This window comes from Epinephelus lanceolatus, chromosome 17, assembly GCF_041903045.1.
Source record: "Epinephelus lanceolatus isolate andai-2023 chromosome 17, ASM4190304v1, whole genome shotgun sequence".
NCBI classification, from domain to species: domain Eukaryota; kingdom Metazoa; phylum Chordata; class Actinopteri; order Perciformes; family Serranidae; genus Epinephelus; species Epinephelus lanceolatus.
In genome coordinates, this window is record NC_135750.1 from 37,391,570 (window position 1) to 37,418,023 (window position 26,454).

The 26,454-nt window shown below is 39.4% G+C and overlaps 1 protein-coding gene across 1 annotated transcript in view; it reads left to right on the forward strand.

Annotated features, from left to right (window-relative positions):
- The window catches only part of ttc27 (tetratricopeptide repeat domain 27), a 122,425-nt gene that overhangs the window by 41,682 nt on the left and 54,289 nt on the right, over positions 1-26,454 (forward strand). Inside the window, exons 6-9 of the mRNA XM_033612370.2 lie at positions 37-195; positions 364-500; positions 13,815-13,927; positions 16,496-16,562. Coding sequence (XP_033468261.2) covers positions 37-195; positions 364-500; positions 13,815-13,927; positions 16,496-16,562 — 476 coding nt within the window. The remainder of the gene's footprint in view (positions 1-36; positions 196-363; positions 501-13,814; positions 13,928-16,495; positions 16,563-26,454) is intronic.

Sequence of the window (26,454 nt, forward strand, 5' to 3'; positions counted from 1 at the left end):
AAAAAAATTTGAATTCCTCTCTGTCCTCTTTCACAGTGCTGAAATGTCAGTCTCTGTTGTCGGAGCATAGAAACCTGGCTATCCATTTCCACCTGGAGTGTGTCTACATCAATCTCACCTACTATGAATACCAGCCAGCCAAGGAACACATCAAGAAGGCCCAGGAGCTCTCAGGGCTCACTATCAACATGACAGGTACGTAAAGTAATGCATCATTTGGTGTTGGAGGATACTTGAGTGACTTATTTAAAATGCATAAGAGTAGGCTGTCAAACCTGGTGATGATCATCCTAAGCCCATATTGATGAAGTCGTAGTGATTCCTTGTTTGAAGGTAACAGCTGATTGTATCTGGTCAATCAAGGTGCTCTTGGAAAACGGACCTATTTCCAGCAGAAGTACTTGGCTCAGCTCATCCTTGAGGTCAAGAGAAAGCAGGAGCAGCCTGGCCAGACAGATGAGGCCACTCCCACCCCCACACCTCAGGCCAGCCTGCCAAAGGTATTAGCTTCTGTTGCTTCTTTCCAACTTGGTGTTTTTTGACACCTCATTTTCCAGTTTGTTGTACAGATGACTGACTGTCAAGCTCTACTTCAACAAACCTTCACTCATGTATTTAGACACATTTATTTAGACCTGGCTGCACGGTGGTGCAGTGGTTAGCACTGTCACCTCACAGCAAGAGGGTTCTGGGTTTAAACTGGCTGGCCGGTTGGCAGGGGCCCTCCTAGTGGGGGAGAACAGGCATGCTCCCAGTGGGCTTTCTGTGGCTTCCTCCCACAGTCCAAAGACATTTAGGTTAGGTTAATTGGTGAATTGCCTGTAGGTGTGAAGGTGAGCATGAACAGTTGTCTCTCGCTATCAGTATGTTTACATGACATTAGAGAAAATGGATTTATCGATCTTGTTTGTCGATTGTTTGGTCTGTGACCTAATGGGTCAGCCGGAAAAAGGTCTAGTGCTAACAAGCTGAAAGGGGGCATATTGCCATCTATCATAGCAGAGTTGGATGGCCCAGATGTGGAAGGGGTACAGTTCTGTAGGCATGCTGCACTTTTGCATACACTCTGTCGACTGTATTATTCCCTCTGGTGGCACATTTCACGTATTGGGTGAAACTGGGAAGTACAGTCTTTAAGCATGCTTGACTGAAGTCTTCAGCTATGATGTAAACCAAGGGCTAGTGCTGTGCTAGTGTTAGCATCTGGTGGTATATAGACAGCTATAATGATTAGTACTGTCAGCTCTCAGCAGATAGATGGGTACACACATAACTAACTGTTTGTACACCAGCCTTTATGCACATAAATACAGAGTCCTCCTCCTTCACTCTTACCAGAGTTTTTGTTACGGTCCAGGTGGTGTATTGTACAGCCGCATGGCAGTGTCAGGGGTCAGTGGGTGAATCCAGTTTTCCGTTATTAACATCACACAGCAGTCCAGAGGCTGTTGTTGGCTACCATTTATAACTCCAGTTTGTCTGTTTTTTGAATGATGGATCTAGCGTTAGAGAGAAAGATGCTTGGTAGCGGTGGTTTGTGTGGCTACATCTTTAGCCTAGCCTGTAGGCCCACCTGGCATCCCTGCTTCTGCTTCCTCTCTCTCTGCGCCATCTACGTCACCTTTCAGAGCTGACAACATCCACGGTGACCTGAGGGTTCTCGAGATTTCCCCTGGTATGTTGTGTGTCTTTTGACACCTGTGACAATGGTAGCGTGCTGTAATCCAAGCTTGATTAAGTCTGGACGTAAATTTGGAACTGTGAGAGGCAACAGAATTATCAGTAGCTTTAATCTCTGCTTGAGCTTTTAACTCCATCTCCTTGAGCTCTCGCTCATGTGCAAGTTTAATTTTTTTGTGTTCTAGCTCATGCTGCCTGAGCTGCTGCCTTTCCTTTGCCTCAATCTCTAATTCTATCTTCCTCAACTGCAGCTTTAATTCTAGGTCCCTCACTCTGTTGCATCTCACCCTCCTCCTGTTATCCCTCAGAGAATGCAAAATCTTGCTGATTGGGCAACTCAGGTTTTTCAGAAAAAACACACTGCTTGTACGCAATTCCGCTTTTCTTAAATTGCCTTGAACATCAATATCATAGTTTTCTGCTACAGAACGAAGATCTTTTTTGTGCAGCCTAAGAGTTGCTGAGTGTCAGGGTCCTTAACAAACCTGTCCAGCTCAAATGCCATGATGGCACACACAAAAATGGATACTACTAGTACTACTACTCAATGAGCAACAAGATAGTAGCATACCCAGACATTTCACTCTGGCCTGCTAACCATGAAATGGCATCTTCTATCATTTTGAATGCCACCATACCACAAAAGGTCACCATTGAGACTAACCTGACAAAGGGTCTCCCAAAAGCTGTATAAATCGTGACTACAAGCCACAAACAAATTACAGCCAGCAAACACAAACATTTTTTAAAAAAACTGTCGCACACTAAAGTACAGTCAGTATTGAATACCCTCCAAAGTACCACACAACGTGCAGACTGCAAAAGCAGAACTACACAATAAACAACTCACACTATCAAAAGTGAGTACAAGCCACAATGGCTGCTAAATTAGTAGCCACACACAAAAGGTACAAGGGCTAATCAACAAGAACAGTTTTTTTTAATGCTCAACCCAAACCCCAAATATCTAACTACAACTAGTTCACACACAAAGCAGGCCTCACAGAGGCCATCATGGGCAGCCACATGCTACTCTTAAAACAGGATTTTTAGCATGTCTAATCTCCTAGTCTAGAACTAACCCAGTTCCCTTTCTACCTGTGGGGGTTGCTACTTTACTTCACCTAAGTATCTTCAGTGATGCACCCGGGCACGCCAGGGGCCACCCCAGGGCTATCACACAAAATAATAAAGTGGTGCTGGTCTCTCCAGCACCTGCCGGCTCACTCAACTGGGAAAGTTCAAAAACTACCTCATGTGGTTACACATAGATGACCTCACTAACTAAAAACTAAAGATCTAGGTTTGAAAGGATCCCGGACGAGCCCCCATTATTATGTTACGGCTGGCTCAACACCGAACATAACAATGGACACAACACAAGGAGAGGAGTTTTCTGCATTTAAGTTTATTGAAATAAGTTGATGGTTTGAAAAGAAAAACAGATACCTGGCACCACAAAGGTGCTGCTGCAGCTGGGTGGAGAGAGAGAACTGAACCAAAGGCCGGCCTAAATAGACTCAGCCTCCTAGTCAGCTCAGGTGTGTGTCAATCAGGTGATCAACCTAGAGGGATCAACAACAGTATCAACAGGAAACACCAAAATACAACAGGATGTAAACCCTGAATGTAACAGCAACTAAAGACATACTTTGCTTGACAGAACTCGACAAACAAATACAGCATACACACAATAGGGCACCAAACTGGAGAGTGAAGAGCCACTGCACAAACATGTGTCGCCATCTTGTTATATCAATATATGTAATATCAATTAAATAAATTAAATTGTCCTTCATGGCTCTCTTCCTCCTAAATGTCTCTCTCCCCAGGTTGGATAAATTGGTGTGTGCTTATTATTCCTTATCTGGCAACTTTCTGCAAGTTGTGATGATTGGCTCAAAGGTTTTGGAGTTAGGTCTATTTATATCCTCGTATAGTAGTTACACAATGAACAGTCCACAAGCTTTATGCAAGTTGTGATAAGCTTGGTTAAAATGATTCTCAGAAAATTTGGTACAAATCGGACGTACAGTTTAGGAGACGTCAAGTTAGTGTGACACAGTGTCACTTTATAAGTCACCAATTCCACTGTAAACTCTGTTTTCTTGAGCATCCCTGCTAATTGCTGGTATTTAAACATTGTTGCAGAGTACCACTTGAAGACACATTACTTCATCATTACGATTGATGATTACTGAATTTTTCAGATTTATCTGCCACTTGAATTCTGAACTTTTTATTTAAGAGAGTATGAACATTTCAGAGAGTGTGTTATATTGGCTGGTATGGGGACTTGCAAACTAATGTACAGTAGTCACACTGTAGTCTTAACCATTACTTCAAATAACTTTAAGGACTGAAATCTGTTTTATGATCTGTGATTTCTTGGAAGCTGAAGGTGATTTGTATTTGATGATGTATGGCTGACAAGATATCCGATATCTGTTGTGACTTGACAAGACAAACCACTCTTTAAGGGGATAGGAGGGATAACTGGCCGGCATAAAAACCTTCAAACCAACGTAATATAAAGGTTTGATTAAAAAATTACTGTCTATAAACCCGACTCTAAAGATAGAGCTACTGTTGGTACCCTATGACTAACAACAGGGGCAAATAATTTGTAATACCCAGCATCATCAGCAGAGGGAGACGTCCACCTCTGGGCCCTTAATACCGTCTGAAGCCTGTTGCTACTGTTCACCCAACGATGTTCCCATGCACTGCACTGCACCCTCTATCTAAAATGTTTAAAAGATTAGGCAAACTATAAAAGCTGTCTGTTGCTATTTCGCAAAAATGAAGCCAAAGTACGTCACACTGACATGTGGCTCATACATTTACATTCAGAAAAACAAAACAAAACAAAAAAGTAACTGTGCAGTTGCTATTGATTTTTTTCTAATTCTATGGAAATGTGTCATTTGGTCTTGTGGAGAAAAAAACAGAAACGCATGCATAATACATGTTATTATTTAAATAATAAATCCCTAGTTCTGTTCTTAAGTTAAAATAGATAATGATAAAAGCTGAAAACAGAGATGTACTAAAATGTTTACACAGCCACGTAATAATGAATCAGTGTTAAAGTGATATTATAACATGACCAAAAAGGTGAAGGCAGGATTTATTACCTACTGTTCTCACAATCCAAAGTTTACATCTATGAACAAGCTTCACAGTATGAACAATTAATTATGACATATGCATATACATGTAAACAGCCAAATGTATAAGACATTGGGGCGGCAGTAGCTCAGTCCATAGGGACTTGGGTTGGGAACCGGAGGGTCGTCTGTTCGAGTCCCTGTCCAGGACCAAAAATATGGAGCGTGGACTGGTGGCTGGAGAGGTGCCAGTTCACCTCTTCGGCACTGCCAAGGTGCCCTTGAGCAAGGCACCGAACCCCCCAACCGCTCGGGGCGCCTCACCAAGGGGCAGCCCCCTCACTCTGACATCTCTCCACGTTGTGCATGTATAGGTCCTGTTTGCGCATGTGTGTGTCTTTCGGACCTGTGTGTAATTGACAAGCAAGAGTGAAAACATTGAATTTCTCCTCAGGGGGATTAATAAAGGAAATAAACTTAAACTTAACTTGTCATTGTAAGCATTCAGAGAAATTATGTTTGGAAACTTTGAGTGACCAGCAGCAAAAAAAAACAACAAAAAAACCCCAAGATAACAAAATATAATAAATCACAGTAGAGCCGCTGCTACTTCACGTTGAAGGGAGGCAGTTGAGTTGGTCAGGAAATCTCATAAGGATATCTCCTGGGTACTCCCTTTTGGAGGTTTTCTGCATATGTCCAACTGCTAGGAGACCCTGAATACACCTGGAATATGTTAGACTCATTATATATCTCATCTAGCTTGGGAATGCTTAGGTATCCTCCAGGTTGAGCTTATAGACATTACTGGGGAGACTATGTCTGGATTTCCTGCTTTGCTGCCAATGTGAAAAGGCACTGTATCAAAGGCAGAAAAAATTATGGATGTCAAGAGCAAAGGCAGAATTATTGTTACATGGTTAAAAACCCTAAAAAATGTATGAAGGGGGCTGGTGTGGATGGATGCGGGACACAGTGCTTGACTTTGACATGGAGGACAGCTGTTGGTCTCCAGTTTTCTACCAACAGTTTATGTGGTTGGACCACAATATTTCCAGCACCTTAACCAGAGAGTAAATTTACCCAAAACAGTCTTTCCCTAACCTAGACCAGTTAGTTTTTGTTTCTTAACCTAACCAAACTTATGCCATAGCGGTGATAAATAAGACACCTACAATGCAAATCTTTTTTGTTGATCTGATTTCTTTTAGAAAGCACTGACAAATGATGTCACCCTACCATTTCAGAAAACACTGTTGTTTTCAAAGGCAATCACCAACAACATATTATGTTGTTTAGTTTGGAGGACTTGTTTAGGACTTGAAAAATTTATCCGCAATTAAAGAATACGCCTCCTACAGACTGTAAGATTTTAGCAATCTTATCAGTTTAGGTACACTGTGCAATGTGGTTCTAATGAACTTGGGTACGACATCAAGATGTTTGCAGACTTTATGAAGATGGCGCTTACCCAAATAAAGAATATTACATAGCTACAGCATATGATGCTATAGCTTCCCATACTGAGTGCTAGTGCTGCACGATATATCGTTTGAACATCGCCATCGCTATGTGCGCATGTGCGATAGTAACATCGCAGGACATGCAATGTTTTCTCTTTTTTTAGAACATGTAAACTTTTGTTTTGCTTCAGAAGAGCAGCAAATGGAGCGGAGCCTGTGTTGCGCTCAGGCGTTGTCACGTAAATAACAAATTCCAGCACTTGAATAGGTAGCGTGAATCAATAGCTTGAATCTGTCTCTCCCTCTCTGAGCACTCAGCAGCCCCTCCCCCTCTCATGCACATGCTGCAGTCACATACTGAAAATGAGCGACATGCAAGAGGGAGAAACAGTAAAGGAGGATTTAGTCCCCAAGAGAAGATCAGCATCCGAAATATGGAACTATTTCGGATATAAAAAAGATGATATCCCTAATGCTCTGTTTTAATCTGGAGTACAGAGACATGGCCTCCTGGATCCCTTTTATATACCAGCAATCTTCTTCTTTCACAGATGAACCCCCTTATTTTAGAGTATGACAAATTAGATCATTGACCCTAGCCTGGATTAATAGAAGGGTATTATATGAATACAATGGTGTCATGGTGAGTCAACCTAATTCTTTCCAAATAGAGCTATTCAAGTCATCTGGTGAAAATTCTTGTATTTTTTAATATTGCAATATATATTGTAAAAAATAATAATAATCGCAATGTCAGTTTTTTCCAATACCGTGCAGCCCTACTGAGTGTGCAAGGATGCTGCACAGGATATTACTTCTCCAACTGGGAAGCACATCATAGAGGGTCACATTATTAAATAACCTAAAGTTTTGTGGGCACTATGTACTGCAGTGTGTCTGTGTGTGTGTATGTGTTTGCTAGCTGCTAGATTGCCCACCTGGCAGCTGCAACTCCACTGCTATTTCCTCACGTGTTGTCCTTCTTTATGCAATCATGGTAAGAGCTGGAGGACACATCATACACACAAGGCTTCTGCTGCCACAACTCCAAAAGATTTTCCTCTTTGCTGGAATCCCACACATTTCTGTTAGTGTGTTTTTCCTTCATGGCAAGCTGCTATCCATCTGTTTGTTTGTGTTTAGTACCAGTGCATTATTTCATGCTGCATTTCTATTGGTTGGTTAATAGACGTAGGTAGTAACAGCAGAATTTTATCCCAGCCTGTCTTTGATCGCAAGACAGTGACAAAAGCCATCCTTGAACCTATCTCACTGTGCACATAGGACCACGGTTCTTTCACATTTGGTCATCTTTTGTCTAGGACAGCCCGACATTGCACAGTGTATACTGGGCTTTACACCCCACCGTTCAGGAGTTATGAGTGAAACATGAAGGGCTTTATATATGGTCACTCATTGGCCCTTTTTTGAACCACAAAGACAGAAGTTCTTTGTTGGCACATGGTCTAACATTTTATCAAATTTCATTGAAATCTGTCAGTTTGTTTTGGATATTGTTAAAAAAAAAAAGAAAGAAAATTTGAACGATAAATATAACCTTAGTACGGACAGAGACAGTAGAGAAACTTAAGCCATGGAATTTCTTAGATAGTGCTAAGTTGCTGCTGAGGAACTCAGGAATGAAACATTGGTTCCCTCCTATTTTGTATAATTTCTGAAATCCTCCAAACCTTTGCTGGATTGTGTCCATGGAGCTCTCAGTCTCGTGGCCATGGCCCAGCTTCAGTTCCTTGTGCTGTGCTCAGACCACTAACGCCCTCATTACTGGGGGAGGGGGAGTAAATCGCCTCAATCAAGGCTGTCATTAACTAGAGCTCACTGGCTTTCTATCTTGAATGGATAGAAGAAAAGCAGAGAGGGACAAAGAAAGAACTCACTTCATCACTGGCAAATCAAAACCACTGCCAGCAGGGAAATTGGGCCATTTCTGCCTCTGTGGGTCTGACTGGACTTGGCATTCTTGTGTTATTCTAATGAAAACAAGTCCAATCTAGTATTCTTGTTGCTCGTGCCAAACCACATTGTCGCAGCATTGGAATGAGTTTGCTCTTTTTGCATCAATATGTTTGCCAAGAGCAGACCAGAGGAATGCACTTGACTGTCATTGACGGCCATGCAGTGTTTAGTCCTAAAGTTCTGAATGCCTAATTTTTGGGTAAGCAGTTTGATCCCAGGCTTCTCCTGTTGACATATCTTGGTGTGCTTGTGCAAGACACTGAACCCCTAACCTCTACTGCTGACTGTGTGTGACAATGGGTAAATGTGAGACATTGCAAAGCACTTGGCACTACTCTCAGGTAATCTGGACTTGAGTTCTGATTAGTAGACAAAGTGCTGTGTAGGTCAGTGTACTGTGTCTCTTGGAACAAAGAGGCACATTTACATACATGAAAGTAACACTGTGCCTTTCATTCTGTTTCCTCACAATCAGTCCTTCATCTGATCAGTAGAGGTATCAGGATACACAAAATCCATGGTTAGGTTTGGACTTCAGTTTTAGGGTCATGTGTCAAGATTATTTTCTTACAGAGGGGGAAACATTATTAATAGAGAGAATACCAAATTTGTTGTTAATTTGAACAAAAACCACTGGTGTTTCATTGTTCACAATTCTTGCTGTAAAAATGACACTCAAGATACTTTATCACACCCTACCAAAAATTTCATTATGATGGTAACTCCCTGGCTTGCTGGAGAAATTGTGGAAATACAAATGCAAATCATTATGTGTTTTGGGACTGTCATGTTATTAAAACTTACTGGAAGGGAATACATAATGCAATACATGTGGAGGGACATCACAATGGACATTTGCAGGATGGAGAGAATGACAGCGGATGTGAATTACAAGAGGGACCTATTTGTTTCACGTTGGAAGAAATGGACTGTATAATACCACGCAGGCCGGACTTTGACTCTGCTAACCTGAGATAATACACTGTGTGTGTATGTAGCAATAACCCCATCTCACTCCCTATGTGTTAATGTTTTTCTTTATTTGTGTGTGTTCTTTTTGTCCTAACAAAAAAGGACATTCAGGCTGATATTCTGTGACTAATAATTGAAGTAGATGTACATACTACATTTGTCGCTGAATCTCAATAAAAAGTGAATTAAAAAAAAAAAAAATGACACTCAAACACTGGACGCTGTCAATGTATCAGTAATGCTCCATTGTCACAACAAAGATATTCTCAAGCCCTGTAATGGATGCATTCAGGCAATGCTGTCGCTGACTGTTTAGCATGTTGGATAGTTTATGTTTCCAAAGACATATCAACTTCACTTCACCAACAGTGTTGGGCAAGTTACTATTAAAATGTAATACATTACATATTAATAGTTACCTTCGTTTGAATGTAAAAAGTTACTTCACAATATCACTCTCTGTGTAGAGTAGTAATTCACCAAAATAACCTTAGAAGAATGATTAGGTTTTTTAAATGGATGGAGGTCATGTTGTTTCACAGCAGCTAATCAAAGCACAGAAGCTCTAGTTTATTACAATTCATTTCAAATCCAGTGCTGCGCAGGTCTGACCAAGTCATGCATTCACATACAGTGGTTACCACTTTGTATTAAAATTCCTTGCTTATATTAATAGTAGTGTGATAATACAGAACAATTAAATAGCCTAGACCTTTTAAAATATATGAATAGCCTTGGACACAGTGAGGGTCAGGCAGAGGATCTGTAAATTGTAAGATATAGATAAATATATGTGGGCCTATGATATGAATCACAACAAACAAATATTGAGGTTAGCACAACAAACGGATTGGCATGCACAAATTAATACACCAGAGCTGGAAGACCCACCTGCCGGTTCCCAGTGTGCCGGTCAGCTACAGCACCGGCACCGAGAGTTATGCATAAGAATGGGGCTGTGCTGGCTTTGCTCTGCAGTTGTAGTAGATGTGAATGGAAACATATACAATATATACTAACATCATTCGGGCTAGATGTGCAGGCCAGCTCCTTACTCCTGCTGCTATCAAGCAGCCTTAGGACGCAAAATCCAAAGGGAAACATTGTAGACATTGCAGGTGTTTTAATGGAAACACACCGAACATGATAAGGCACAGTCCCAGATGTGCCGATCACCAGCACCCTTCTAGGCCTATAATGTAGCCTGTAATGACATGACACGACACAACAACCTTCAGATGATATTTTTTTCTGGTGGTGCATTGGTGGAAATGGAGTGGTGTGGATCAGTGTGGATAAATGAAAAATAAAAACGATAAACAGTTTATTTTGGGTGGTAATGTTTTACTGTAACGCGTTACCCCCAACACTACTCACCAATATCAGCACACAGTTTTGGTCCATTCCCCCAGTCTTTGTCAAGTGTTGCTGTGACATTTTTCCCCTCACCTTTTAATTTCTGAATGCTGTACAATAATCAGCAATCACCAATGGATGAACATACAGTCATAACAGTACATTGAGTGTCATCATATCCCCCATCGCTTCCCTCACCACCATATTCCCAAGTAAGCAGACGAACAAACGAAAAAACGAAACAAAGTATCCAAAAGCAGCTACACATTTCTAAGTAATACTATCATTACATGTCCTTAATTTATAGTGTACCTTTATCCTTAAAGGCTCATGACCTGAAAGTTTTCCAAGCAAAAAAATAACAGAAACCAAAGGTCTTGAAAAGTATAATAACAGTCATGTTTCTCTAGAGTTAATCTAGGTTTAAGGTAAAAACTGTCTTGGTTTAGGAACGGCTCAAAAGTTGGAGGAGATTCATTTTTCCAAAGTAAAACTATCTTAGCAAAATATGTTACAGTAATTAATACTCTGCATTAATGAATTGAAAATAGGGCATATCATTTAATATATCTACACAAAGAAAATTGTCTTTGGCTTCTCTCAAACACAGCAAATTACATACAGACACAAAACACCATTAAAAAAGTACAGTTTACAGTATATATGATAAAATATTGCAAAATGGCAGATATGATCAATCAGTCATATAGATAATAAGAGAGAGCACATCTTATAAAATGAGTGTTCTCTGATACAGACATTCTGTGTTCATTGTCTGTAAGGCACAGGAAATAAAGGACTACTTATATGTGTTCCAACTGGTTCTTGGGACCTTAGTCGACACCCAGACGGGAGCAGCTCAAATTCTGAGTGTAATGGATGTGAGATATCGGCAATTATGTGTTTGGCCTTCCTGCGTACAGCACTGTCAAATGTATTGCTAAGTTGTTTCTGTGACTTGCCTATCACCTTCCCTGCAATGTTGACAGTCTTAGAGAGCTTGTTTTTGCTCTTTGCATTTTGGTTGCTGTACCATGCTACAATGTTAAATGATAAAATGCTTTTAACCAGGCTTCTGTATGCTAATTTAAGTATGCGTTGGCTAACACCAAAGCTCTTCAGCTTCCTGATTTAAAACAGACACTGACTGGCTCTCTTAAAAATGCTCTGAGTTTTCATGGAAAGTTAGTGTCTGATCAATAATTATACCCAAGTACTTAAAATGTTTTACTTTTTCTAGAGGGTGGTTATTGAGTATGACAGGGAGGCTCCATTTGGTTCTGTTTGTGTCGTAAGATAGAATTAATGGATTAAATTCCAAATTAAATTTGGCTTTGCCAAAACAGATTTATAAAGAGCCGTACACATGCCACGTCTTTAACTGCCAGGAAAATGCAAGGTTGGGTGCTGGGTGCTACTCTTGTGCCTTTTGCTAGGCAACCTCAACCATTATCGTATCATAGCCCTTTTACCTGAAATCCTGAGCGCAGAGCTGATCTTCTTCTAGGCGCTATTTGTGTAGAGGCCTATTGTCTGTGGGACAGTTGTAAAGCTCTGGCAGCCTTGTACTAAAATGGTAAAATTTATCACAGACTGATATTTATGGACAAAGGGAAAGATATTTGTTGGCTGTGATTAGTTGGTCCTCATCACATGCAGTGCACACTGCTGTGCTGTTAAAGTTGAACTCTGTTTATCTCAGGGCGCAGCTGTTGTGCCCTGAAAAAAAAAAAGGTGCTCGGGATGGCATGCACAACGCAATGGCTTCGCTCCAGTGCCTGCCGCATGTTTTCTTACTGTTACCTACATAAAAAATGTATTCTTTCACAATAGTTAGCCAGGTTTTTTCATCTAAGACCATCTGTAGATCGTTTTCCTAGATATTTAATACTGTTAAGATGAATGAACTCCTAACTTATGTAACTTACTGGAAAACCATGATGCTTCCTAATGATAATCTCAACGACATTATAGGCTCTGCCACACCTGGAAGCTTTCTCATTTGTCTTGTCGCAATATCTACAATGCATGTTGCCTGACCTTTACATCCAAGGGCTAACTCCTTTTGCATGGTTTAGGTGGCAGACATTTATATTTAAAGTGCCTTGTAGTGCAGAATGGCAAGTTCTTTACATGAAAAAATAACAAAATAACAGAATTACAGTGAAGACCAAATGGAAGTAAAAACACCATAAAAAGAAAAAATCCAACAAAATTACACAAAGCTAAGTTGGTAAGACTTCCAGAGCTCTCCTGGTAAAACGTGCACTTTAGAAGTTACCGTTTTTTAAGCTGTAGTCTAAATCAGATTGTATTAGGTTATTTTAGCTGTAACTGTTTTCTTCACAGGGCATACCCAAATAAAGAATACTAAATATTGAAACTCATACTGAATTGAACAGGTTGTACTGAATGGGTTGGGACTAATACTCATAACATTACAGCCCAAGCTATCAATAACCAGCACTACATTTTTATTCATTCTGCAGTTCAAAGATTGCTTAAAAGTAATAAATTGGTAAGATTGGTCCAAGATCAGAAAGCCACTAATTGTAATCAAAATGTGGTGATGCTAAAATAAAAAATGATTCATAATTCCTAAGACAAGTTAAAAGATTTGTCAAGGTTTTCCTCTTTGGCTGCAGTCATTAGGCATGTGTTACCCAACAAGAAAGCAGTTGACCCAGATGGAGCTTCTGGTCCAGTTCTGACTAAGAAAAGTGAAAGATGTCTCTGATCGCTTCATAACTCTGGGACTTGTCTGAAATATTTTTTTGTTGTGGCTGTGTTTTTTTCTCTTAAATTTTGTGTCATTTGTTGATGTAAATTATAATCCCAGTTTGAGTATTGTTACTTGATATCTTGTATCCAGTGGGTTTTTTTTTTTTTGTTATTTTTGTATAAATCTTGCTGCCTGCAGTTGGTTGCACTTTTGAAAATTGTCCACTAGTGCAAGTTATCAGTGAAAGTTAAATCAAATATGAGCTAACCACTAACCATCGCCCATTTTCAAGAAATTATCCACTAAGCAGTGGCATGCGTGAGGAATCCAGTCTAAAAGTTGTATTTCTCATAGTTGTAGTTTTTCTTTTAAAGGTTGTGGCTGCAAGCAATTTCTCAAAAAATATGTAACTCTTAATCCGAAAAAAGCATGCTGGCTCACTTGGCGGCTTTTAGTTGTTTTCATGCACCGTGGTTTATGGCTGAAGCCTGCGTGCACTCATTGGACTCTGTGTGTGTTTCCATATGTTTACAGGACTACAGTCTGGGTGATGACACTGTGATGGATAAGATTAATTTAGCGGAGCCAGATCAGTATGAGCTCCCTGACCTCAGCGCTGAGGAGCAGGCTGTCATCCTGGGCATCTGGTAAGTCAGCTCAGCACTGTTTCTGCAGCACTCTGTTTGATCCAAGCTTAAAACACAGTTGTGTTAAAAACAGTGTGACAACAAAGGCTTTGTGTGTTCCAGTCTTCACAAAGAGAGTACTTATATCATGTTAATCTACCAGTTGTGTAACCTGAACTTTAGATGGTCCTGCATTACACATACATACATGCATACATACATGCATTATTTGTTTTTCTGTCACGTCAGGAGATACTGCCTCTGATTTGGCTAACATCTTGGAAAACATGTTAAGCCTTTACACGTTCATATCACATATCCATTAATGTACACTTGATAACCCATAGTGACAAATTTATTAAGAATCAAAATGTATTATGAACATAAGTATAATTCAGTACCCTGTAGAGCCCCCCTTGGCTGCAACTACAGCTCTGAGTCTGCTTGGGTAAGCCTCCACAAGGTTTGCACACCTGGACTTTGGAAGTTTATCCCATTCTTCATGGTAGATCTTCTCAAACCCCATCAGAATGGATAGAAATGTTGTGGGGTTTAAGTCTGGGCTTTGGCTGGGTCACTCAAGGACAGTTTGACTTGTCCTGAAGCCACTCCAGTGTTGTTATGGCTGCATGCTTAAGGTCATGTCTTTCCCTTAATACTGACCAGTCTCCATGTCCCTAACGCTGAGAAGCACCCCCTTAGCAATATGTTGCCACCACCATGTTTCACAAAATGGTGAGCATGGTGGTGGCAACATCAGTGCTAGTGATCAAAGATTATTGTCAAAAACAGTAGAAAATTCTCACAGACCAAAGTTCCTCAGTCACTGCTGGCTGAGCCACCTTGAGCATTTTAGCATACTAGCCTGTGTTATTGTGCACAGGGATCATGTAACATTGTACGTGTGTTTGATTTGGGTCACTTAGTTTGCTCACTAGGTCGAGTATTAAATGAGTGATTAATTAACATAGATGCAACCTTTTTTAAATATGCTGAGAAACAACTATTTTAACCGTAACCCATATAGACGTGATCCTCAATTTGATTGCATTGTTGTGCATTTGTAGGGCTGTTGTTCACATTCAGCTATGCATGTAATGAAACAAGGCAAATCTTCTCACTGTTGCTCATGTCACAGAGAAAATAAAAATTGTCCACACAGTTCCTGAGGGAATATAAATAAAGTCCAGGTAAAGCAAAAATAAATATTTGGAAGGAGTTTGTCATACCACAGAAAAATATGTCATCAACCACCCAGCCAAATTTAAAATATCAGAATCCCACCAAGCATATAAAGTTAGGTCTCGAAGTTGTGAATAAACAAGCATTATTCTCTCCTCTGAGACACTGGGGACATGTCCGTCAAAGAAGATGTAACAAAGATTTCGTCTCTGCAATGTGACAGTCTCTCATTAGCAGCTCACCCAGTAGCACTGAACACGAATACACCCCAGGCTAAAGAACAAGCCTCCGCAACAACAGAGTTGCATTAGCAGCTAACCCAGTAGCACACACAGTCTATGGTAGCACAGCACACACCCTCCAAACCAAAGAACGAGGGAGACGCTGTGTAGTGATAGCCTCTCATTCAGCAGCTAACATTAGCACAAAGCACACACCTACTATAGTGAGCCATTACTGCCAGTGGGCTGGGTAGCTGATTCTGAGACTGAAAGGTACATTAGTTACAGCTGTTTTGCATGTGTTTATGTAATTGTTGCATTTAACAAAGATGTGCTTTGTGCATATATTAGACTGAAAGTGCTAAGAAAGCTTGTGGGATATAATGAAATGAAATGACACTGATGCTATGTGCTCTGAAGCTAGCAGTGATGAAGTTTTTATATCAAAGTTTTTATATATTAGGGAAGGGGTTATGTTAAGGATGACTTCATTGCGTCATCCAGCCACGATTAGAGGGCCGCCCAAAAATCCTGGATATAGAAATGACACAAAAATTTGAACAGTCCAACTCCTAGGGGTGGGAGAAAAAAATCTATATAGCAAAGTATTACGATATTTTGTGTGGCAATATCGTATTGATTTTTCAATTATATAAATGAATATTATTACTAATATAGATTTAACTTTAGGTAGTGTACTAGAATAATATAATTAGGTGCTTTTTAAGTCCTTCTGTCTTTCCTTCTGGGACATAATTTACAGTTGAAAAAAGGGTAATAAATTGCAATATATCCCAATATATTTTATGATGATTCTCAGCATATCGCAACATGTTTAAAATCGCAATAATATTGTATCTTGACCTAAGTATCGTGATAATATTGCATCGTGGAGCCTCTAGTGATTCCCACCCCTACCAACTCCACAATTCACATAATTCACAGTCTTTTCACACGTTTTCAACAAGTATTTTCTAACATGTAGAATGTGTTGAGAAGAAATATATGATTTTGCTTTACCCAGACTTTAAAGAATGATTTTGTACTGTATATCTATTGGTATTGTAGCTTGCTATCAATAGCAGAAATAAGATGCTAACTGTTGGGTTAATGGTTTTTGTTCAGTTTAGCGCCAGGCTTTTCTGCCATCATTTATGTACTGTTAACCAAGAGTGTTGTCTTGCAGCACTGACTTCCAGAAGAATAACCCTGTACACAAACTGACTGCAGAGGAACTCCTGGCCTTCACATCTGTAAGTAATAGTTTATTTTTTTTGTGAATTGTTATTTCACTACAGAAACACTGTAGTTAGATATGCTTATTTTGCATCCTTCTGACCATAAGACTGAGTCAGAAGTCAGAAATACCTGATGAAACAAATTTTCATGTATTTGCAGTTTAAGATTTTGCCTTATTTAACACAGCAGCCACACATGTAAGGATAATAATGTGTCTATCATTGTCCTCTTTTTCTTTGAACATCACTCACTGTCTTAAAACCTTCAATCCCTCAGACTTTGAACAATACCTCAACCTTAACGGTACTGAAATTAGACAGTTTGCAGTCTAAATAGACAAGTAAAGACATTGTATGTGACTTTCTAAATGCCTTGACTTTCCTGGACTAAATGAAAATGTTTGTGGTGGACTCAGAGTCCTGGTCAGTATTGGTCTTAATTGTCTGTAACTGACTTAAATGTTTATAACTGCCACTCCACTGTTCGTATGACACTGTTTTCAAGGTGTTTGTTAAGAAATATCATCATATTTCTGAGGCTGTCTTACTCATCATATTTTTTATTTCTCATCAGACCCAAACAGAATCTGCTTTTTCTTTAGTTTTCAGAAGTGATGCAGAGTAAAAAACTGCAGAGTTTAGCAGATTGGTTTTTTTTTAACTTGTAATGTGATGGACAATTCTCATTTAAGATATATATTTTTTAATCTGTGGAGGTGTTGTTCTTTGGGTACAGATTCTGTGTTGCCAACATATTCTCTTCCCCTGCAGTGATTAGTCAACAACACCAATACTAAGCTGAAGGCTATCTTTTTTATAGTGTTGCATCAACAAACTGAAGAAGACTCCATCCAAACACAAACCACTGTGCAGAACTAATGAAATGACTCACCTAAAGGAGAACTGCAAAAAAAAATAGCTGAGCACAAGTGGAGGAAAACAAAACCATAAATCCATGTTGACAACCCCAAACACCACCTCACTGTTTTTATGAAACAAGTTAGAACTTCCTGACAAGCTTCAAACTGCTTCTTCAGTGCTGGTGAAACATTAGCCATCACGGAACACTTAAGTTTTTTTTTTTTTTTTGGCTATTGCTTTTCCCAGTCTTTGGCCCTTTGAGAAATAATTGTTTTCCTCAAGCTACTGCTTCAGAATGTATTTGCACTCAGTATTAGAGCTCCATTTATTATTCCTGCAGCAAAAGAACAGGCAACACCAGGGTACCTGAATAAAGCTTCATAAAAGTATCATGATGAGGTGCTGTTTTTAAAGCTAAACTGAAAGTGGAGTTCTTCTCTCTTTTTGTGTAAGTAAATATGAACTATAAGAATGCTAATGCTTTTCTGCATACTATTTAACATTTCAAAAGAGGATTAAACTGTTTTTGGATATTTATAGAAAACACATCTAGGCTTCAAGAAGTGTGTTTCTCATGGCATTAGTTGACTGACATGTGAGAGCCAGCATTGCTAGGAGACACATGGTCAGCCTTTGTGGCGCACAACTGACCCAAGAACATGATACTGTATAATTCTTGACACGAAGCCCTTTTTTCCCCTTGCTTTTACATCAGGACCCAAATCTGAGAACATAAACCCAAAGTCCAGTTTGATCACTGTGGACACTGTGTAATGTACCCAGACAGGGTACACTGATCCACACTTCACTATAAAAGATGGTCTTGAATACGGTTCCTGTGTACTTCAGTAGTGTACGCATAAGGTGTGAACACCACGTGTACCAAAATGTGTCAGTGAGCTGCTATGTAACATGACTACAAGGAATCTATTACTGGTTATGAAACAGACTCAATTTAATATTGATGCCTCTATATCAGATGGCAGCACAGCCCATCGCATACAGATCTGGCTTTACTGCTGCCTTCTACCTGTTCCCACGGGAGACAGAAAGCTCTGCACCTGACAGCAGCGGCTCCTCCTCTTAAGAGGTGCACAGCTTTACCTTGTTGCTCTGCGGTTCGATGCTGATGACGGTCCCAGGGGCAGCAGTGTATGTGTGCGGTGCCCTTTTCTACACTATGGCAACGTAGATCATGTAGATCCCGACGCAAGTGTATTCGAGAATGGAAAAACATTTCTTGTGTGAAAGCTGATTGGTGGGGGAGTGAAAGGGGGGTAAAGTCATACTCAAGCTGGGTACGAATAACTCGTACCAATATAAAAAAAAATCCTGTAGCTATTAGGGGTTGGAGAAAAAAAATGATACAGCATTGTATCCCAATATTTTTGTGCGGCAAAATCATATCACACAGTGCCAAGTAATGATTTTTTTATTATGTGAATTATTCATATCACAAATGCAAATTAAACCTTAGGTAGCCTACTAGAATAATATAATCGCTTTTTCAGTCTACTTCATACATTTTGCTGCAAATAAAATGATGAGTGAGATGAATAGACGGAAAACTTTCTCATTACTTACTACAGATGTCGACAAAGTTTTTCTTCTGGGACATAATTTACAATTTAAAAAAAATTAACAAATCACAATATATGTTATCACGATACTCAGCATATCGTAACACATTTAAAATTGCAGTAATATTGTATCGTGACATACAGTTGCAATCAAAATTATTCAACCCCCATTGCATATTAGGCTTATTGGCAAAATGTACAATTTTTCAGCTGTTTGCAATAAACAAAGTAGACAAGAACAGTTGAAATAGTTTAATAAAACTAGTATTACCATGGGTTTTATCCAAATTCAATGCAAAATGCTACTTTTAATCACTACTGCAGTCTCAAAATTATTCAACCCCCTGTTTCAAGCACACCTGGTGCAACTAATCAAGGGCTTCATTAGTTCAGGTGTGCTTGAGATAGAACACATAAATACCTCAACTGGCTAGGGGTTTGTTGAGAGTGACGTTTGATTGCATGTTAGAAATATGGCTAAGTCAAAAGAATTGTCCAAAAAGTTCAGAGAAGAAATCATTGCCTTGCACAAACAAGGAAAAGGATACAAAAAGATAGAAAAAGCTCTGAATGTTCCTAGAGATACAGCTGGAAACATAGTTCGCAAGTTCAAAGTTAAAGGAACAGTGGCTACACTACCTGGACGTGGCAGAAAGAGGAAACTACCAGCGGCTGCCACCAGATTCCTGAGAAGGCAAGTGGTCAAAAACCCTCGAGTGACTGCAAAACACCTGCAGCAAGACTTGGTGGCAGCAGGCACTGAGGTTTCAGTTTGCATAATAAGGCGCATACTAAACACTGAAGGGCTCTATGCCCGGACTCCAAGACGTACACCACTACTGACCCAAAAGCACAAGAAAAGTTGGCTCCAATGTGCTCAAAACCATATAAATAAGCCACGGAAGTTTTGGAATTCTGTTCTGTGGAGTGATGAAACAAAACTGGAACTTTTCGGGCCTATGGAACAGTATGGTATGTCTGGAGGAAGAAGAATGAAGCATATGCTAAAAAGAACACCCTGCCTACAGTGAAGCATGGCGGTGGCTCAGTGATGCTCTGGGGCTGCTTTGCTGCCTCTGGCACTGGAAACCTGCAGCGTGTGGAGGGCACGATGGATTCAGTCAAGTATCAGGAAATCTTAGGTAAAAACGTCATGTCGTCTGTGAGGAAGCTGAAGCTTGGGCGTCATTGGACCTTCCAAAAGGACAATGATCCCAAGCATACCTCAAAGTCCACCAAGGCTTGGTTTCAGAAGAAGAAATGGAAGATTCTAGAGTGGCCGTCACAGTCACCTGACTTGAACCCCATTGAAAATCTCTAGTGGGATTTGAAGAATGTGGTTGCAAAACGCACACCCAAGAATATTACTGAACTGGAGGCCATTGCCCATGAGGAATGGGCTAAGATTCCTCAGGAACGCTGTCTGAAGCTGGTGTCTGGCTATGCATCACGTTTGCAGCAGGTCATAACAGCAAAAGGGTGTTCTACTAAGTACTGAAGATGCTTGTCATGAAGGGGTTGAATAATTTTGAGACTGCAGTAGTCATTAAAAGTAGCATTTTGTGTTGAATTTGGATCAAAACCCTTGTAATATTAGTTTCATTGAACTACTTAAACAGTTCTTGTGTAATTTGTTTATTGCAAACAGCAGAGAAATTATATATTTTGCCAATAGGCCTAATATGCAATGGGGGTTGAATAATTTTGATTGCAACTGTAAGGGTCATGATTATATCATCCATCTTCCCCATCTTCCTCCCACATTCCCAAGAAATGCCGGTTAGGTTGATTGGTAACTCTAAATTTCCCCTAGGTGTGAATATGAGCGTGAGTGGTTCTCCGTCTCTGTGTGTCAGCACTGTGATAGTCTGGCGACCTGTCCAGGCTGTAACCTGCCTCTTGTCCAGCGTCAGCTGGGATCAGCTCCAGCCCACTCTGCGACCCTAAATAGGCTAAGTAGTCCAAGTGTGGTGATGGCAAACGTCCAGACTGTCAAAACCTACAGCGACGAAAGATTGTCTCAACAGGGGACAACGTGCCCCTTCTAGCTAGTCAAACCTGTGCTAAAATCTCCCTGTTAGACTGTTAAAATTGATGTACACAGATATTGTACCAATATATTATTGTGATTTAGTTGTAAGTGTAATCAAATTACAATATCAGTATCTGCAGTTGGTAGTACTACAATTTGAATTTCTTCCAATGGGAAATGGCAATTTCTAACCAAATAAATACAAAGTCAAAACAAGCACCAAATATCTATAGTATGATTGATTTCTTTAAAAAAAAATAATTTTAATTTTAACCTTTTGTCCAGAGATTTTGATTAGATTCATTCAGAGCAGAATGTCTGAAGGGACTGCATCAACCATTATATCTGCTTTAAAGGTCCATTGCTTAGGCTTTAGGGGTATAGAAATGTAATATAAGATTCATAACAATGTTTTTAGTAGTGTATAATCATTAAAATGTGTCACTTCCATGGAGTCCATCCTGTTATTTCTAAAGTGCCCCAGGACAAACAAGACACTGGGTCTAGATCGGCCCAATAGCATTTTTTGTAGCAGCCACTGTAGATATCTTACATAGCTGGCACATGGGAGATTTCTCAGTTGGTTGCAGCCTCTAGATGACACCAAATCCTACACATTAGACCTTTAACCCTTTAAAAACAGACCTTCCACAGACAACCACAAGAGATCATTGTTTGGATTATCCTGTTTGAATAGATCTGAAATAACAACCATAATAGCTTGAGCATTCATTGTTTTTGCAGCAGAAAGCTAAGGCTTCTATTTTCCCCGTCATCATGCCATGACCATACTTCAGCTTACCCTACATGGTATTTTACCATAATTACGCTGGTATTTCCCCATAATGGTAGAAGGAGGTTGCTTTTTGCATAATTATGGACATACATCGATCTGAAATGAAAAGTATATTAGCTAGAGCATCAGTTCTTTTTGCAGCAGAAAGCTAAAGCTTCGGTCTTCCCCATTGTCATGCCATTACCTTATGTTACTTTACTTAACTGCAGTGCAAACATAGTATTTTGCTGTGATTATACTGAAATTTACCTTAGGAATTTTCCTGTAATGGCTGCGGAATTTTGTTGTTTACATAATCCTGTAATATATTGATCTAAAATAAAAACCATATTATTTAGAACATTCATCTTTTTGCAGCAGAATACTAAGGCTTCTGTCTTCCCTGTCATCACATTGTTAGCTTACCTTACCTTACGTGCAGTGCAGAAGTAGTATTTTGCCATAATTATGCTAAAATGTTCCTTGGGAATTTCCCTGTGATGGCTGCAGGAGATTGTTGTTTGCATGATCCTGTATATATTGAACTAAAATTTAAAAAACAAAACAAAACAATATAATAACTAGAACATTCTTTCTTTTTACAGGAGAAAACTATGGCTTCTGTTTTCCGTGTTAATACCTCGTACACTTAACATCATTGTAATATGTTATGTGTTGTACAAAACAGCGCAAAAATGGGCGGCACATCCAGAGGAATGAATGCTGAATCTATCACAAGGCCTTTTCACTCTGCTCATAAAAATGAGTATATCTCAAAAACGGAATAATGTACACACATAGGCACTACCAGAGTTCAATAGTTGACAGACTTAAAGACAAATGTATTATTGCAGCAGCTATAAAGAGGATTCAGCATCCAGTGTATGAACCCGTTACCCTCAGGTGAAAGTGAGGTTACCTGATTGCAATGCGAGGAGTTTCTGCTCCACACAGCTATTATCCAACGTACCACATGATAGAGCAGAACTAGGTATATTTTGTCACAGCTGTTCTTTCCCATCACTATAACTTTGAAACCTAAGCCAAAATTGCTAAGTATTGTAAGACAAGCCAGGCTGCTTTTCTCAACAGCTATGAGCTTGTTTGGAGACGCTCCTTTACTCCAGAGACGTCAGAGCAGTAATGGGATAGCTCACTTGGCTGATCCAGTGAGTCTCCTCTCAAAGCACTGTGAGGGTTAGCTCCATTTAGGCTGATGAGAAGGCTTGGCAGGAGGAATTTGACGGGACAGGAAATTAAAAGAAAAAAGCCATGATTCTCTTTAAGCTGTTCCGGGGGCTGTTACTGCCTTGTGCCAAAACTTTCTGTTGCTTATTAAAAAACACAGTTGTGTCTCCAAAGAGCATAAGCAAGAGCTCGCTGGTTGCATAGTGACATCTGTCGTCCAGGCAGGCCGTATTTTCTTTTTGCTTTTAGAACATAAATGTAAGACTGTCTTTCCAGCGATTAACACTTTTAATGAGACTTGATGATAATATCAGGTTGCTGTAGTTTCCGTGATATTTGATAGTGTAGGTGGTGTATTAGAGTGACAAGACATGACAAGTTTAGATGCAGAAGCACAACCACAATGCTGTCTAAGATTTTTTTTGCCCATGGTATTATTTAATGCTATATAGATTGCAGGCTTACATGCATACAGTATGCTAGCATGGTGGTGTCTTTGTGTACCACAGTTCTCATATGCAGATTACATAGTCAGATAAGCATTCATTGTATATTGAAGAAAAGATTATTTAAACCATATTCAACCTAAAATACAGCAGTATGTACTGATCCCGTCTTTGTCTTATGTGAAGACAAATATAAAGATCTATTTCAAATGATAAATTAAAGTGAGATGCAAAAATACAACACATTCTTCTGTGACAAATTAAAAGTTTTCCATAAGTAATAAAACACAGCTTTGCTGCTGGTCTGGTAGGACCAACCTTGAGTCACCTGCTACTGAGCCATGTTGGGCTCGTTATTAAAAAAATGTAATTCATTACGTGTTACTCTTTTCAAATGTAATATTTCAAATGTAAAATTATTACTTTACTTATTTTTCTCTGACAACAGTACTTTGTTACAGTACTCGTCATGTCACTTTTCTGTTACACTTCACAAAATTGGTGATTTGCATCCTTTTCCCCCAAAATTCCGAAATCACATGTGCCTCTGTGTGAATATCAGTGTAATCTCCAGTAAGAGCTGCTAGGCTAAATAGCTTTGATCTATCTGAAAGACGGAGAGTCAGTCGTGGAGATACGTGATATTTCATCCACAACATATCCAGCCACAAGCTTCATTAGTTCTTTGTTGCTTGTAGCCTGCAGCTGTCCACCATAAAAATCCAGTTTTGGTTGTTTAGTCAGTGTCAGGCTGCAGACATCCTCCATGGCCTAGGAGTGCGCACCTTTGGTGGGGTGTGTTGTCAGTAATAGTATGTGTTTCAGGCGGTACAGGGTCATGTTTTTCCCATTTTCCCGTAGGAAAGAGTCTCAGTACCACTATGTGAAACAACAATGTTCTTGTCATCTTTCCTCCCAACAAAATCAAACCAACTGAAATATTTCCAGCCACTTAATGTAAGTGTTTCCATCATGCAGGCTAGCTCTCTGCTTTGTGACGTGCATGCACAATAGTTATGGAAATGAATTCTGGATGTGATTCATTGTTGGATTCAACTCAAAAGGGGGGTGACAACAAAAGTTTGTAAGAAGTTATTTGTTTTTTGGGGTGACTGTGATATTATCACTGAAAGTTGACACAGACACAGCACGAACATTGCTTCAGTTAACATCGTCATGTGTGTCGATTAAATTTAGTTTGTTCAATGGCAAGGTTGGTTGGATCATCCATTCCATGAAATTTGGTCCAGAAACTGATGATCTCCTCAGGATGTATCCTATTGACTGTAGTGCTCCTTTAGCACCACCTAAAGTTAAATATCTTGACAACTATTGGTTAGATTATTGAGGCTTTAGACAGAATTTTCATCTGCTGCCACCAACAGGTCATAGTTTCCAAGTAGTGAAATATGTAATTATTTAGTCGATGAATTGTTATAACATTTGGTACAGGTCTTAATGGTTCTTAGATGCGTGTTTACTCTTAGCCTTCTCATTTTTCTAAGTTAACAACCTGTACAGATATGTCAGTCTCATCCATGCCTTTAGTCATTTTTGTGTGGAATGGATTTTTGTTCTGATCACGTCCCCATTCTTAATCCCTACAAGGCTCTTTGGCTTGGTTGTTTTCCAGTTGGGTAAGCAACAATGAGTGAACACAGCAAGAAACCTATTGAATCGAAGAAAATAATTGGAAATGTTAGTATTAATTCAGTGGTCTGGAGCCAGGCTATGTGCATACAGGACAGTAAAAGCAGCAATGTTAGATTTACAATTAGAAGTACAGACAAGATGAAAAACAGACATTAAAACATATAATGTCCAAATACTAGCACTAATCCTGTAGGCAGTCTCCTTTCATTACCAATTATTCGGTAATTTGTTTTTTTAATTCCATGGCCATCTCCTTCAGTATGAGGCCACAGAACAGCCAGGACATCATGGCTGGGATTTTATCCACAAAGCAACATATGGTCCTGGTTGGTGTCTAGAACAGTTTTTGGCTTGGGTAACCTGGGGAGCTTGTATGTTGTTGTCACTTCTCAGCATTTCTTGTCTTGTTAAGTAATAAAGCAGGGAGCTGCCTCCTATTTGTGCATCATATTATCTTTGTATGCATTACATTTTAGGAGTTCAATACACTTTATTTCTTTCCATTAATATAAAACAGTAACCCCATAATATAAAGCAGTTCTTTAGTTCAACCTTGGCTGTCTGGAACACCTATCGGCTAAAAGACATGTTTCAAATGATAACATCAGAGCAGTCTCAAGGTTGACAGGAATAAAAGTCAGGAATAAGTAATCAGTGATCATTCCTGACCTAACCCCTGTGAAATAGCAATTTTCTCCTAAAAGAAAGTATTGCCAACTGTAAAGGCTTTTCTTTTGTTATTGTTGTTGTTGTGCTGAGGCAAATATTTTGTCCATATCTCGCCTGGTTGCTCCCACTCATTAGACATGTCAGTTAATTAGAGAGGAATATGGAGGAAAAGAGTGAGTGGAAGTGAAGACACTAATTGAAAGGTGAGTCACGCTGCAGGCTCTCCTCTCACTCTCTTTCCTACTTTTAACACAGTGACTACTTTCAGTATGTTGAAAGCATAAATGACATGTAGGTATTTTGAAGTTAACTTTGTAAACTTGACAGTAAGTCATAGAAATTTTTTTTTTTTTTTTGGGTAGAATCAAAGAGGGTGGAATCAAATTTTACTTTTAATTGGCCCTTTATTTTTTTGCATTTTAGTTTGTAGCAACAATAACTCTCATTCAGGCAAATATGGCTCACAGTGTAGGTTTTCTATCATGCTGTGTTGAAGTTACAGTGACTGTGATTTTAGTTGTTCTGTCAGCCAGGCTGCAAAAATAACAAATTTCACAGGATAATGATTACCAAAACTTTGTTAAGGAAACAAAACAAATTAGGTGTTTGTGCAGTCATAAGCCTTGCTGTACTAATTTTGATGCAGGTCATTAATTTGAGGACTTAAGCCTTGACTTGACTTTGTTTTAATATCATTTGTTGG